This window comes from Engystomops pustulosus, chromosome 2 (genome assembly GCF_040894005.1).
Source record: "Engystomops pustulosus chromosome 2, aEngPut4.maternal, whole genome shotgun sequence".
Classification (NCBI taxonomy): Eukaryota; Metazoa; Chordata; class Amphibia; order Anura; family Leptodactylidae; genus Engystomops; species Engystomops pustulosus.
The window spans coordinates 87,160,802-87,176,873 of NC_092412.1; the positions used below are offsets into that span (position 1 = coordinate 87,160,802).

The 16,072-nt window shown below is 41.0% G+C and overlaps 1 protein-coding gene across 1 annotated transcript in view; it reads right to left on the reverse strand.

Moving 5' to 3' along the window:
* The window catches only part of ABCC4 (ATP binding cassette subfamily C member 4 (PEL blood group)), a 160,846-nt gene that overhangs the window by 28,160 nt on the left and 116,614 nt on the right, over positions 1-16,072 (reverse strand). Inside the window, exons 22-26 of the mRNA XM_072135431.1 lie at positions 12,243-12,362; positions 10,882-10,992; positions 8,912-9,012; positions 7,401-7,592; positions 6,999-7,154 (exon numbers count right to left, since the gene is read on the reverse strand). Coding sequence (XP_071991532.1) covers positions 6,999-7,154; positions 7,401-7,592; positions 8,912-9,012; positions 10,882-10,992; positions 12,243-12,362 — 680 coding nt within the window. The remainder of the gene's footprint in view (positions 1-6,998; positions 7,155-7,400; positions 7,593-8,911; positions 9,013-10,881; positions 10,993-12,242; positions 12,363-16,072) is intronic.

Consider the following 16,072-nt stretch of genomic DNA (forward strand, 5'->3'; position numbering starts at 1 on the left):
CAATGACCTGTCTAGGGAGTGATCAGTTCACATGAAGGAAAACTGGCAGGCACTATCTTCCATCAGACTAGTATCCCCACTTGACACACATTACGCCACAGACCAATCCTGGAACTAGAGATCGTGGTACAGGACCATGCGGTGGTGCTCACGTTAATAAACATAAAAGTCCATAAGCAACATGTAGAAGAAAGTAACGGCACTCACCCACTTGTTAGAAAAGTGCAATGTCCTTTATTAAGGTGAAGCAGCTTAAAATCACATGCAGGGAGAAGCAAGCCTTGGCAACGGGGCCGTTTCGCGCTCAGTGGCGCCACTGAGCGCGAAACGGCCCCGTTGCCGAGGGTTGCTTCTCCCTGCATGTGATTTTATGCTTCTTCACCTGAATAAAGGACATTGCACTTTTCTAACAAGTGGGTGAGTGCTGTGACTTTCTTCTACATGTTGCTGTCTAGGGAGTGATATGACCAAAACAGGAATAAAACTGATTAAAATTGCAAAGTAAGGCTTGTATATGCACAGCCTATGCATAAAATACATCCTTCTACACTACCAGTACTGATATATAATGATATACAAGTAGGAGCCGGTACATTTATAATGACTCTAACCCTGACCTCACCCAAAACTGATTTCAATTTCACAACTTCGGCCCTAGTTTCCTTTTCAAATTTGTGCTAATATTTCAGTTTTCCTGCTCCATGTGATCCCTATGAGTTCCAATGGCAAAAATGTGGCCGGTTCAGTTTTCAAGAAGGTGCCTGGCATTTTCCACACAACAGTGAGGCATGCTGGGCAGTTCTGGCTGCCATTTATTTATTAATCTGAAACAAAGACTTCTAATTGGACCTCTAACCCAGATGTGAACACAAAATCAACATGGTTAAATATTATTTATACTCTTTTTAATGCTTTCTGGCAACAGAAACCATTTGTGGTACCCACAGAGTTGTAATCTACTTGGGAAAACTAAATTTCTTATTGATACAGAGACACCCTTCTCCTTCCCAATATAGCATTTTATAATTCCCTGTTTATACCCTTGTAAATCAATGTAAACAATGGGTAAATGAATAATGTTGGTGGTCTTTAATTAAAAACTAGAACACATACAGATGTGCTGAAACCTTAACAATGCAGCCAACAGATGATCAGGTTTTTCCATTTCATACTGTAGGATGTGTGCATAAAGCATGAGAAGTGGTATTAATAGTTTACAACATAATCAGTCCTGCAAGTGAGTCATATTAACAAAATGTGTTTACAGCATCAGCCTCTTCCATTTCACCTCACCTGATTTATTACTGTGAGAAACAGCAAGCCATACAGCATACCAAAAATGTTCTATACTCGCAGATCTACTATGTGACGTGTGAAGGAATCAAAACTATATCATTACAGACGGTCCCCGACTTAAGGACAATTGACTTACAGACGACCCTTAGTTACAGACGGACCCCTCTGCCCACTCTAACCTCTGGCAAAGCTCTCTGGATGCTTTACTTTAGTACAGACTACAATGATCAGATGTAGGGTGTCTGTAATGAAGCTTTATTGATAATCCTCGTTCCCATGACAGCATAAAATGTTGAGAATCCAATTGTCACAGGGACAAAAAAAAAATTGTCTGGAGTTATAATTATAAAATATACCAGTTCTGACACACATACAAATTAAACTTAAGAACAAACCTAAAAAACAAATCTAATACAGGACTGATTATATGTGTTTTTAAAGCAACACTAAGAATATTACTTTTCTACAGTTTTTAAACAATATGAGACAACAATTTATAGCGAACTATTCTATAGATAGCCAATCAATGTTCCTTACAAACTAAAATTAAACTAATCTGAAAATTCTAATATCTGTGAGCCAGACGAGTTACCAAATGTGTTAGTTATTGAGTATGACTGGAAAAAAGATGAGACATGCTGTCAATGCAACATATAAAGTCTTCTTAATTCAGAAAACCTGTACAGCTGGCAAAATACTACATAAAACTATGTGCAAGCCACAAAGGAGATGTTTTGTGTGTGCCGCCAAAGGTGAGGTCAGCGGCGGGTGTGACTTATGAGAGTACGGCGGGCATACATCGGTGCCGGGGAGAGCAGCAGGGGATGAGAGCTGCTCACCCCCGCCCCTCTCCATAGAAATACACAGCACATGATGCCGTATTCCAGTCAAAAGATAAGACATGTACGGCACCATGAGGCCATTGAAGTGTTTGGGGGGCGTCTATATGCCGTATATACCTCGGTCGTATATACGTCCCCTGTACGTTCATGTGAATGTAGCCTTACAGAGGGAGCTATCCCCTCATTCGGTGATAGCTGTATCTATGTAGTGAGCTTAGTTCTGGCATGTATGTATGCAGTATACTTGGTAAATCACTGTTTACTACATGTAAGTTTGGTTCAGGTACTGTAATTATGGAGTAAACATAATTCTGGAACCATATATATGTAGCAAGCTCGGTTCTGGCACTATATCCATGTAGCTAGCTTGGCTCTGTTACAGTATCTATGCAGACATATAAGAGGAGAAAGGGAGCTACTAGATGTAATACCCTTGGGAAAGATTGATGGGGTTGTGATGCTGGGCACAATTCCAGAAGTAGCTTAGAGGCAAATGACATATTCTTTTGCCACATCCTTTCCTTAGTCTATTTCCACGGGGAGTAGGGCATAAAGTATAAAGTTTGTGTAAGAAATGGATGGATGAACACCAAGGGCGCTAGAATAATCCTCAGAGTTGTTTCTTTGTAAATGCAATTTTTATATAAAACTTTACATGACACTTAAAATGGATGTATGCAATTTTAAATATATTCAGAACAACCCAATTCACGCTTGTACCAAGCTGGTTCTCATCTGGTGAAGAAAAACTGCATTAAAGAAAGAACTCCAGCAACCTAGAATAAAGACTATGGGTGTGTTATTAGAGCCCCTCCATGCTGCAGATTGACAGGCTTTTAGACTGTGCAGGTGCACTTCTCCGTCTCACTGTCTTCTTACTGCTGCACAGATTACAGAAAGTGCAGGAGAAAGGTGAGCCTGAGATGTGCTGCTGCAGTGTAACAACAGCTTGTGAAGCCAGAGCACAGACGGCTTATGTAACACATTCACACTCTTCAGACTCAATAGCATAATTTTAGAAGCAATGAGGCCGTGGATAACAAATATAAGAAGATTACTAGAGTCACTGTACCAGGATCAATGAGTAAGTGCCACTAGTTTATCATGTTTGATGGAAGATTTCCTTTAAGATACTGGCAGAAAACCAGGCATGAGAAAACCTGATCAGGAACCAAAACACCCAAAAGTGGGGACAAACCATAGATGTCTCTCTGCAGGTCCCAAACCTCAGACCAAACCCCCAGGATGGCAATAGCAGAATGTAGTGATTTAGTAATGTCCCCCCTTTCAGTACTCTTAAAAAGTTAAACAAACTATCAGTTAAAGGGGACCCAATGGGCTCTACAATAGCCCTCCCCCTGTATGCAAAAAAATGACATGTCAGTCTTTAAAGAGGCATACATCTATTCCCATCTTCTTTTCAGACTGCATGCTAGAGTCTGAAAGAGGTATATCAGTCATGTCCTTTTAACTAGGATCAAAAGATTGGTGAGTAATCTCAGCACGTGCCAACTCTGAACACTTAGAGAGATAACCAAATTCAAAACAAAAAGGTGCCTTTTATCCATCCATTTCACCCTACTACCACCAAAATGGCGATGCATCACTACACTCTTCATACAGGATGCCTGCATAATGGCATCACCTAGCAACCAGAATAACTCTACAAGGCGCTTGTGCCGGCTGGGTTACCCGACTGCGATCTCTCACTGCACACTAGGCCGTGAAGATGAGACACCTGTCCTCTTCAGTACCATTGCACCTGAGAATAAAAGCAACAGCTGAGAAAGTCCTTCCCATCATAGGATGCATCATACACAATGACACCAATGTCTAGTCGATTGGGTAAGCATGTATATGACAGCCCATTAATCATCACCCAGCCTACACAAAATCTGACTAGCCCGCTTTCCATAAAAACTCACTGCATATACACCACTACTATGTGTATAGGAGTACTACTCCTGCATTTAGCTCTACATCCATTATTTTGACCAAGGCCCCTTTCCTATGCACGTAAATGGTGGCCTTATGTTAGACGTTTGAACGGCAGCAAGCATATGTTCGCCATAGGAGGATATTGTGCACGGTACTACGAGCAAAAGTGTCTCAGCACAGGATTGGAAGGAAGTAAAACAATTAAAGGACTAACCAAAACATTTATATTAAATACTATATGCCCTTTTGAAACTTATCATCATTGAAACATGCCCTTTGTGATGACAGGTTCCCCGTTAAGGGGCCAAACCAATAACCAAACCACAGTAAAGCAGAGAAGTATTACCCAAGAAACAAAATACTGCATTCAGAGCGAACAATTATAATGGAGAAACCCCAGAATAGACAATAACAACACTGTAGACCCCAGAGCAGAAAAATAATACTGAAGACGCACAGATCAGACAAAAAAAATTAAACACTATTTTGCTGGCTCCTCTGCTTCTCCCTGCACCACACTCCAGCATCTTCTCTCCTCCATGTGCAGCTCAGGACCTCAGATCAGAGTTGCCCCAAAAAGGTAGAGGACATGGGAGCAGTACAGTGAAGCTGATACGTACTTATCACTCCTGGAGCTGCTCTGCTCTGGGTCCTGTGCTGGCACATACAGCCAGCATCAAAACACAGATCGGAGCGGCAGCAGAGGATCACGGAGCAGTGAGGACTTCTCAGCTGCAGCCATTGGACTGTGAATGTTAGCAGGGTGTGGGACAGAATGGGGCCTGCCAGGTCTCATGTGGCTTGTTTGTGCATCATCTTCTAGACTTTTAGTCGAGATGAATGTGTGCTGCAGTTTATGTACATGCTCAGTAGTAAAGCTCCTCTGGCATAAGGAATAAGGCAACGAAAAGGAATGCCTGCACTTATATCACTAAAGTGACCAGGAAAATAGGTATGTGGCGAGGTAGTTTGTTGCAGTTTAAATCAGATGTGTCAAAAATGATAACTTATTGAAGGTTTAAAAGAGGCACATTCAATTGTATTCTATACAGTGATAAATGGGCAAGTGTGAAGTAAAAGAAAAAAAAACAAACAAACCAAAGAAAGCAAACTCTAGCACTAAGGATCTTTCTTGTATAATCACTAACACCTCAAAATGACAGGACTTCTAAACAGTCTGAGCCACAGACATAAAGGGTAACCTAACAGCCTTCATTTTCTACAGAAAAAGCATATTGTTCTCTAACAAAGAGAAAAGATTTTTAAGTCTGTGTAGGGTCTTCTTTGGAAATGAAAAGGTCGCTAGCTCTGAGCAGCTGCACTGAGTGTTAATGAAGCCTTCAATATCCAGAAACAAAGCTCTGTATTAGGCTAGAGAAAAACGTCTACTTTTCTGCAAAACTCTGGCCATTGACTAACTTTGGCTGAGCAAAAAATAGGCAATTAATCAGAGCTGTAAAAATCCCTTTGTTTCCAACAATATACACCTCACACCATTATATATCATACTGTGAAGAATCATAGTTTGCCCAGAAAGCACCTGCTTCACACTTTATCCTAATAAATAAATATACATCCATGTAATAATCTTTCTAGGCAGACACACAGTTAAATACTGGTTCACCTTTATCATGTCGTGTAGTGTCCTGCTTATCCTGCTATCTGATATCCCAAGAAATGGCTCACATGAAGGAAGGTCTAAGAACTGCCTTGTTCTTAAATTGCACTACACTAAGGTTAAAAGCGAACATTCTCCATTTCTCTTTCTCTAATACAGACATTCCATTACATGATACTTGGGTAAACTAGCAGAATAGTCATAGAGAACATAATATAAAACTGCACTACAATAATATCAATACACATATCTGGCACATCCATATATCACTACTAATTTGACGTGTACCTGGTCAGAGATAAAAACTTCAGTACTGTTGTTGAAAATGTGTCTCCAGCAATAGGAGAGCTGAAGTACAGATACATGTCACTGTATTAGAGGGAGCAGTAAAACAATTAATGCAGATCTGTGAGGTTGAACAGGCCAGTACATCCAGAAGGGTGTCAATCATCTGGTAATGCTGCCCACTCTACTGGAAGACTGATGCAAAAAAAGAGATAAATGGGTACTTTAGGACAACTTTTCCCCTGAACTTCAATTATAGTGCAACTTATGCACATAAAGGAAACCTGTTATCAAGAACAGGGACAATAAACCTTACTCATGCCCCACTGTCCCTTTGTTGAAACATGCAACCCAGCTTAAAGCTCCCTCTTCCCATCAGTAAAATCATTCCACAATCTTTTTTTTGGCTTTGTCTATGGTGGCCCCACCCACTGCCAACTGGCCAAGCCCATCACCACTTGGCCCCACCCATTGTTGGGTGTGTGAAATTGTGCAAAGATGTTTCTCCCCATATAACTGGTTTGGGGGGGAATAAACCAGCGGCACTTACTCAAAGATCCAGGCACCATGACTGTGGTAATCTTCTTATATTAGTCATCAATGCTCTCCTTCTAAAATCAACTTTTAAAATTATGGTAATGAGCCATAAGGGCTCTTGGGGGAGTTACCAGAGCCCCACCAGGGTGTAGCTGTTACACTATTTCACCCCCTTCCTCTGCCTGATATAGTGTCACTACTGCAGAGGAATTTTCAGCACACAGTGGGAGGGTGAAGAGCTTCTTGCACACTGTAACACCCTTTGTATCTGCAGCATGGATGGGCTCTGGCAACACCCTCAGGAGCTTCTCAGGTTCATTAGCATAAATTTAAAAGTTAATTTTAGAAAGAAGGAGTAAAATGAAGGCCAAAATTAATTGCAGCATATGAATATTGGTAAAGCCAACATACTAAACCCTTTCATTTTCCAAGATGCATATATGGACATCTCAGTTTACATTTCAAAGTAACTAAATAAATACCTGGGGTATAATGGACATCTTCTTCCGCAAATCATGTAGGCCCAAGTCTGATGTCAAAAGTCTATCAATCCAAATTTTTCCCTCAGGTTCAGCAAGACGAAATAGAGCAGAAATAAGGGAACTCTTTCCAGCTCCAGTTCTTCCGACTATTCCTACCTGTAAATCAGTAAGGAAAATAAGCCAAAGAATAAACACGCAAATAGATCCTCTCACTACTACTAGTAGTCAATCAGCAATATATTAAGTTGACATCAAATTCAAAGTGGGTGGTCTATATCAGAGGTAACACACGTTAGTGATGATTAAGAATATTAAGAAGCTATATCTATATAGCACAACTAAATGTGTATAAAACGAGATTTGCAGGGACGAAGACAGAAAAATAAAAACATTTTCAAATACCTTTTCCTTTGGTCGGATTAAAGCAGTTAAGTGTCTCAGAACCAACGGTCCATCAAGGCTGTATGCAAAGTTGACATTTTCAAAGGCTATCATTCCCTTACTTGGCCAGTCTGGTGGTGGTCGCTTTTTAGACTCCCATGCCGCTTCTTTTTCAAGTTGAGTGTACTCCATGACTCTTTCCACAGAGATCATCTGAAAGAAAATAAATTTACTGACTTAAGTGTTTGAACATACAAAAAAACAGTAGGATGTGTATGAAGGACTAACAATAATAGGCAAAACAAGTTTGTTGAAAAAATCAAAGCGACATACATGTAAGATACAGGAAAAGAGATAAAAACACTTAAAAGTACACCCACACGGTGTATAAGACTACCAAGGGCCAGAATTGAAACTGGCACTAGATTACTTACTAAAATCTGCTCAAGATACCTATCAAATGAAAGGTGTATACAAAGTCATACAGTAGTCATAATCACAAAATGTGCTCAAGACAGTCATGGACTAAAGATGAGTACATGCCAACAACTGTAACAACATAATACAATACCTAACACTAGGTCTGTGCAACAAATGACGATTGTAAACATGTGCAGAGAGAGGGGGAGGTGAGCAGAAGCCACACGTTTTGTCACATATTAGTGACTTCCTCAGGGGAAGGTGACAACAATATGAACATGTCCCCTATATATATACACATACCATACAAGGACAAAGAACCACCCACAATTTCTAATATCTGCCTTTGTCTATGTTGGCCCCGCCCCTCCACCAATTGGCCTCGCCCATCACGGGGTGCTAGAGATGGTGAGAATATCTGCAGTTTACCATACACTGCTAAATACACCATGCAGTGAGAGGGACAGCATTCTGTTTAGGACAGGGAGTGGACAGCAAGAGGACTTCCTGTCTGCTCAGGACAGAGCTGTCACTAAAAGGAGAAGAAAACTTGACTTTTCCCTTTAGAAGTTGACTCATGTCTACTGAGTTGCATAACAGAAAAACGGCTGTAAACAAGGTACATGGCCTCAGTGGCAGATAATTTTAGGTGTTAGGTGGAGGACTTTTAGCCCTTTACCAGCAGATATTACTGGTGTGAGGGGTAAAGTTCTAGTGACACGTCTCCTTAAAAGAAACCTTAAGCCTATAATAAAGATAGATTAAAAAATACATCATGCATGATGAAAGATAAAAAAATACTATCAAAATAACTTGAGATGAGGGGACCCGAACTTTGAGTTTGCGTCTGGGTGTGTCCCGCACGACCCAGACATATAGCGGGATTGGAAAGTGTGCAGTCAAACCAGGAAATTGATGCCCCTACCCACTAGCCATGGCTGTGATTGGCCAGGGGAGTCCCAACCCACACAAGATGCAACAATCTTAAAAAGCAATCCCGCTCATCTCTAGTTACCATGCCATATAAGGAGGCTTCATACATGTAACTTTTTATACATAAATTGGCTAATTTGCTGATAATAGTTAAAAGGAAACAAGGTAAATTACTTTACCAGATTTTCAACTTCTGCGCTTTGCCTTACTCCCCATTGAAAAGATCCCATAATGGTGATGGCATAAGATAGTGCCAAACCAACCTGTCCTGCATCAAGAGCTGTAGTAACATATAAAATAGAGAAATTCAGTCATAAATATGCAATTTCTAGGTTACTGATCTATTATATTCAAACAGACTATGATTTATACCAAATTAACACAAATACTTTGCTATAATAATGGTTCAAATCCAACAATATAACATAAGTAACCATTTTACAGATCCCAACAATACCAACATTCCCTTAGCTCCAGAGAATTGGTTTGATTAGCAATAATAGTGTGCCTCCCTATATGTCATTCCTATCCCTCCACCGGATCAGACAACCTGGCACCAATCACCGGACCATAGATGGATTAAATAGCATTTTGCTTTGGGACAGTGGGGGCTATATGAAAATTACAATATGTGTGAATCATTGAGATTACCCTTTTTAATCAATGCAAAGTGAAATGGTGAGGATTATAAAAGGTCTTCTATCTGGCAAAAAAAAATTCCAAAATTTTTGATACAAAGAAACGATAAATGTTTATTAAGTACTTTGTTTTACTTTTCAACACAAATGCTGTTAGCAAATGGGAAATTCTGAGGAAGACTCATTTTATTTTTACATTGTGAGGCCATGTTCTCATTTCTTTTTGGCCCTAATTAAGTGACTGATTAAATGGGTTGACCATTTATACCTAACTTTAACAGGGAAAGCAGAAGATCATAATAGGGTAATTTCTCTCCAACCACTGATATGGAAAAGGTTAAGATGGAGGGGGGGGGGGGGATACCTGGAGGTCAGCAGGACAAGGGATGTCACAGGAAGTCACAAGTCTTGCTGCCCGGGGTCACAGGGCAAGTATGAGTGACCCTATTACAGTCTCATATGTACCATGCTAAAGTTTGATGTAAGTGGCCAACCCCTTTAAAGTTTTCCATCACTTTTGCATGCAAGAATATTGCAGGTATGCAGCAGTATTTTTGTTAATATGATTAAAATTTATTCTACATGGACAGTAGGCAGCACAAACCTTGTCATACTAATGACAACAGAAGTGAGAAAACCACATCATTAACATCACATCTAAAAATACAGACTGATCCCCACGGCAAGGGATTCAGATTAGATGAGGGAAGAAAAAAAAAACACAGTCACTGAGCATCACTTAATTCAGTTCTTCAGGAATGAAGCTAAACCATGCAGGTGATGGATTTGGCTGTACTGGATTCTGACTTCATAATGAACTCTTTTCATACCAACAAGCTTTCTAGATAAAGTGCATGTGAAGTAAACTAAATATGGAATTATCCATCCATCCACATTAGCATAACTTCTATGACAAACGGCTCAGGTAATGCTAGAAGGATTTAAAGCTGCTAGAAGGCTGCGCTTCCTGACCAAGAGACAACTAGGTTCTCTTTCACACAGTAGTATTTTCATCAGTATTTGTAAGTGGACACCAGGAATGGGTCAAAAATAAGAAATGGGAATAAATATTCCCCTGATAATTTGCCCATGCGGGTATGTATGCTGAATACTGACAAAATAATGTTCTTTGAAAAACACATAAGTAATACAGGCGGTCCCCTACTTAAGGACACCCGACTTACAGACAACCCATAGTTACAGACAGACCCCTCTGTCCTCTGGTGAAGCTTTCTGAATGCTTTACTATAGTCCCAGATTGCAATAATTAGCTGTAAAGTGTCTGTATTGAAGTTTTATTGATAATCCTTGGTCCCATTACAGCAATAAATGTTTAAACTCCAATTGTCACTGGGGCCAAAAATGTTTTTGTCTGGATCTACAATTATAAAATATACAGTTTCGACTTACATACAAATTCAACTTAAGAACAAACCTCCGGACCCTAACTTGTACGTAACCCGGGGACTGCCTGTATAAGGAAATATTATCAGAATGTCCTTAGAACTCACTTTTTGAAAGGATTAAGGACCCAAATGCAATTGCTATTACAAACAGCGCACATATGGCATCCAGACGCACTGCAAGCCACCGGGATGTTGTCAGGAACAGAAACCAAGCCTCTAGTGGATAAGAAAGAAGTGTGGAAAAATGTAAAAAAAAAACACAATAAAATCCCCCCCCCCCCCAAGGCAATAAACATAAACATTCACAGGAACGTTGGGCTAAGCAATAAACATGAACAAATATGCATAGGAACTTCCATTCCTGATTATTGCCCCACTTTTAAGGTCATATAATATTATCAACTAGCACCAGTAAATGGATCATGTTGTGCCCTCAGTGGATATTATATTAAAGGATCTACTAAAAATAAAGTGAATAAAATAATACATTCTGTTTTTGTTCATTGTAAAATGATTTCACCACTGTGATGCACTGCTGGCTGTAAGTAGGTGCTAAATCTGCAATATTGGGAAGTAAGGGCTATGGACACAATGGGGCAGATTTATCAAGTGTCTGAAAGTCAGAATATTTCTAGTTGCCCATGGCAACCAATCACAGCTCCCCTTTAAAATATTCATGAGCACTGGTAAAATGAAAGCTGAGCTGTTATTGGTTGCCATGGGCAACTGGAAATATTCGGACTTTCAGACTCTTGATAAATCTGCCCCAATGTGGGACATGTATCTTTAATTCTGTTAGTTAAATTGTCTCATCTGACAGTTTTTGCAACTTTTCACTGTGACTTGCTGTAGTTTTTCAAGTACATCTTTGTCTGCACCTTCTACAATGTGCCTTATGTATTTCCAGAAGTTCCATACGACTTTTCACTTTTGTATCACCTTTTTTGTGACTTTTTAGGCGCAAATCTGCACCTGGTCTAGGGCAGGTGCAATAGAAGAATTTTTTTCCATGGACCCTGTGACGCAAGATGATGTGCGAAACGATTTGTCCCTGCATAAGAACACATCCTCTCTAGTTACTGTCCCCTGCTATGTATGCCATTTTTTAAGATGAATTAACAAAGAAGTTTAACAGAAGTGATGAGTTTGAGCATCACACTAAAGACCATAAGCAATACATTGTCTATTTCCTAGGGGTATCTATACCCCATCCTATTCATTCTCCTTGCATAAGACCTTCAATAGTGCCCCTCTACAATTCTTTTTTTTTTCTTTCTGCCAGGACAGGAAAAACTAGACATGTATCACAAGAAAAAAGTCATGATCATACATAAGGCGCAAAAAAATTTCTTCCAAATGTCTCAATTATACACCAAAGAAAAAAAAAACTATGATACATGTCCCCCAATGTTTTCTATACTGTCCCATATGTACTTTAATTTGCATAGAATACAAGTTACACAAACCAGAATGAAGATCTTGTTTTTCATCAAATGATTGTTGAAATCGCTCCTCTGCTTTAAACGCCCGTATTGTCCAAAGTCCCTGGAGGGAGGATGATAGGTGGGAGAACACTGGACTTCGAGCTGGAAGAGAAGAACACATTTGTATAGGACTTTCTTACATAAAGCCCATTAGATGCCAGTTAAGAAAGACAAATCTGCAACAAATAAGTGCTCAGGTGTTGAGGAACTTTTTTGTTCCTTAACAAGCATTCAACATGTGTGATAGCATGTGACATATATGCAAGTCACTTTACACATGGGCAATACAAACAAAAAACTTTGTAAAAACTGCAGAAAAAAAAGGCTTTGTTACACAAAGTAACATATTGGGGCTCATTTACTAAGGGTCCGAACGCCGCACTTTTGTCGGGTTTCCCAAATATTTCCATTTTGCGTTGAATTGCGCTGAGATTTTGGCGCATCGGCGCCGGCTTGCACGCGACAGAAATTGGGGGGCGGGCCATCGGACAACCCACAGAATTTAAAAAAGGATTTGTGTTGCAAGATCAAGCACTTACACGCACCAGGAAGAAACAGGTGAACTCCGGCGGACCTCGGCGCAGCAGTGACACATGCAGGAACTCAGAAGTACGATGTAAGTGAATCGCGCCGGACCCGAATCCTCGTCGGACAACGCACCATGGGATCGCGACGGGACCGGGTAAGTAAATCTGTCCCATTGTTTAATAAATATTATTCAATGGGTTAAAAGGACACAAAGGTGTGCTGAAGTAAGTCAAACTGGAAAATTTTAGAATAATTTTGTATGTGAGACGCCAAAGTCTGCTCTAGGACACACAGGTTGGGTCTGGTGCAGAACAGCTGTCTGCTTTCCCATATCTGTGCCACATGCACAGCAATGGGTTACAAGCTGCGGATTCCATTTCCACAGTGCACTCCATTATGGCATAAGCAACACCAATGCAGGTTATCTGCTAGTAATTTTACATTTAGTCCTCAGGATCAGGGCAGTTTCAGATTACCCCGACCACACATCATATATCATTATAATACATGGTGTTCCCACCTCTGCACTGTGGTCGGTCCACGAAACAGGATACAGCATTGTCCGTTTACCACATTGGACCGAAACTGGCCTTATGCTGCCTTATAATACAGTTTATGAAGCCAAAACAAGGAGTGAATGAAAAACAAGAAGAAAAGCAACATCTCCATTTATGAATTTACAGCAAAAATCACTAAATAACTGCAACAAAATCCTAATCTAGTCCTAATCCTAGGCTCATGGCCTGAAACATTTAATTAATACACTTAAAGGGGTTATGCCACGAAACAATTTACTACAAAAAGCTGTCAAAGAGGTTAAAATATTTCAAAAATCTATTTGTAATGGTTACCTGGAATTAAAGATACCTTTCTATTTGTTATTATGATGCGTGTTCAGCCTCTATTCTGCTCCACACAGAAGCAGATGTGGGAGGGGCCTAGCCAGGCACATGCACAGCACCGACAGCGGCAGTTATTGCACAACTCAGTGCTACAGAGCGCTCAGCCTTCAGAGTCTCCTTCCACCTGCTGTGCTCAAATAGTCCCTGCATTTACTGATCCCCAGCACAGCAGGAATCAGCTATTGTGCTGTGTGGAAACCTACCAAAGCCTAGGATGGGAAATGCATTGGTCACAGCCTCCACCCAGTATATATCTAGACAGCACATGCCCCCCAGTATATACCCAGCCTCTACCCTCTAGTATATAGACTGCACCTGCCCCTTGTATTCAGCCAATAGCCCCCTGCCCCCAGTATATAGCCAGCAACCTCCAGGTATATAGCCAGCCAATCCCCAATATATAGCCAGTGCCTGCCCCCTCGTGTATATAGCAAGTGCCTACCCCCTCGTGTATAGCAAGTGCCTACCCCCTCGTGTATAGCAAGTGCCTGCCCCCTCGTGTATAGCAAGTGCCTGCCCCCTCGTGTATAGCAAGTGCCTGCCCCCTCGTGTATAGCAAGTGCCTGCCCCCTCGTGTATAGCAAGTGCCTGCCCCCTCGTGTATAGCAAGTGCCTGCCCCCTCGTGTATAGCAAGTGCCTGCCCCCTCGTGTATAGCAAGTGCCTGGTAAGCAGTGGCCATCACAGCATAATCCCAGCCCCTCCTCCTCTCTCACTTCCTATTGGCTGCAGTGTGTCAGGTGATCTCTCAGTGTGGAGAGGAGCTGTGAGCCTGTGGAGTGATCTGTAGTGCAGAGCAGCTGACTCGGCCAGATCAGCTGTAGCTCAGGACGGGACACAGCTACCACCAGGGGGCGCCAGCAACCAGAACAAAAGGAGTTATCTCAGTAAGGCTGCAGATTTTGTAATAAGTGTAAATGGTGAAAGTACTTGTCACAATGCATTGGACCCAATTACAGCCATTTGCTATGGTGACACAACCCCTTTAAATTATTTACAGTTAACATCTCATTTTGAGTATGTAGCACAGCTTGACATTCTGCTAAGGCTACATTCACACACATGTATGGGGGAACGTATATACGGCCGATATACGTCCCCCATACACTTCTATGGGCTTACAGCCCTGTACGGGAGCGGTACAGTGCAGCACACGTGCGGCACCGTACCGCTCCGTAGCCCGGGAAAAGATAAGACATGTCCTATCTTTTGCCGTGATACGGCGCCGTGCGCTGTATCTTCCTATGGAGAGGGGCGGGGGTGAGCTGCGCTCATCCCCTGCTCCTCTCCGCCGATTTATGCCCGCCGTACTACGCTATGGCGGGCATATATCGTGTGAATGTAGCCTAAAATTGACAATATCTGAGAGTCAGACGGAGGTGTACACCATTACTTACAAGGATGCCAAATAAACCACTATTGATGTCTGCTGTAGTGTAAAGTTTACTATTTCATAAAAGGTAATACACTAGTACCTATCACACTGACTGCCATGCTACGCAGTTCACAAACCTCTCCAGTTTCTGCAGAGTATAGAAGAGGCAAGGCTTGAGTGTAAGTACATAAAGACATTTACTTTTTGACAATGTACAATAAAATGAGCACTGTACATTTCTTATGCACAATGCTTACAGCATATATGTGAAGTATACAGCCTCTTGTTTGTAGAAACTAAAGAACGAAACTAAAAACCGCATCATATGAGATGGTCTCAGTCCATCTCCCTTATACACCGAGACTACAATGGGCGCTTATTAATGGAATATAAAGTGACAGCAACTGGTTGTGCCTGTCAGCAGGTAAGACAGTTTTACAAAGGAGGCATTATAAAGCGCTTTCAAGCTATAGTAGCTCCCTCTCTCTTTCTTTCATATTTTTCTATTTTCCTTTTGTTGAGTGGTCACTCTCTCATAGAAAATAAATGTCACCTAACATGATCTAGACAACAGAAGACATGTCAATCATTCCCCTTAGAAAAAGACAACGCATTACTGTCTGAATAACTCTTAAGTGCCATGAGTAGAGAACATCCCCACCAACGCACATTGATATCAGCACAAATAGCATAAATCGAAATTAAAGTTATAACCCCAAGAACTCATAGGAAAAAAAGGTCAGAGCAAATAAATATAATAGCATAGAAACATGAATGTCTGAGAATATATAGGTAATGAATTATTTATAAACACTGGCCTCATAGAATACCTGGGCATTCTTATTCAAAGAAGACCATTAGAAACACAAGGTCTTTCCCCTAAACCTACCACTTCACTTTTCCTTTTTTATACACACAGGGTGAACTTTAGGGTAGTGCACATGGCCTTTACAGAGCGACCCGTCAGGTTTCTCTGTGATTATCCTCTCTATGCAAATGCTTTATGCC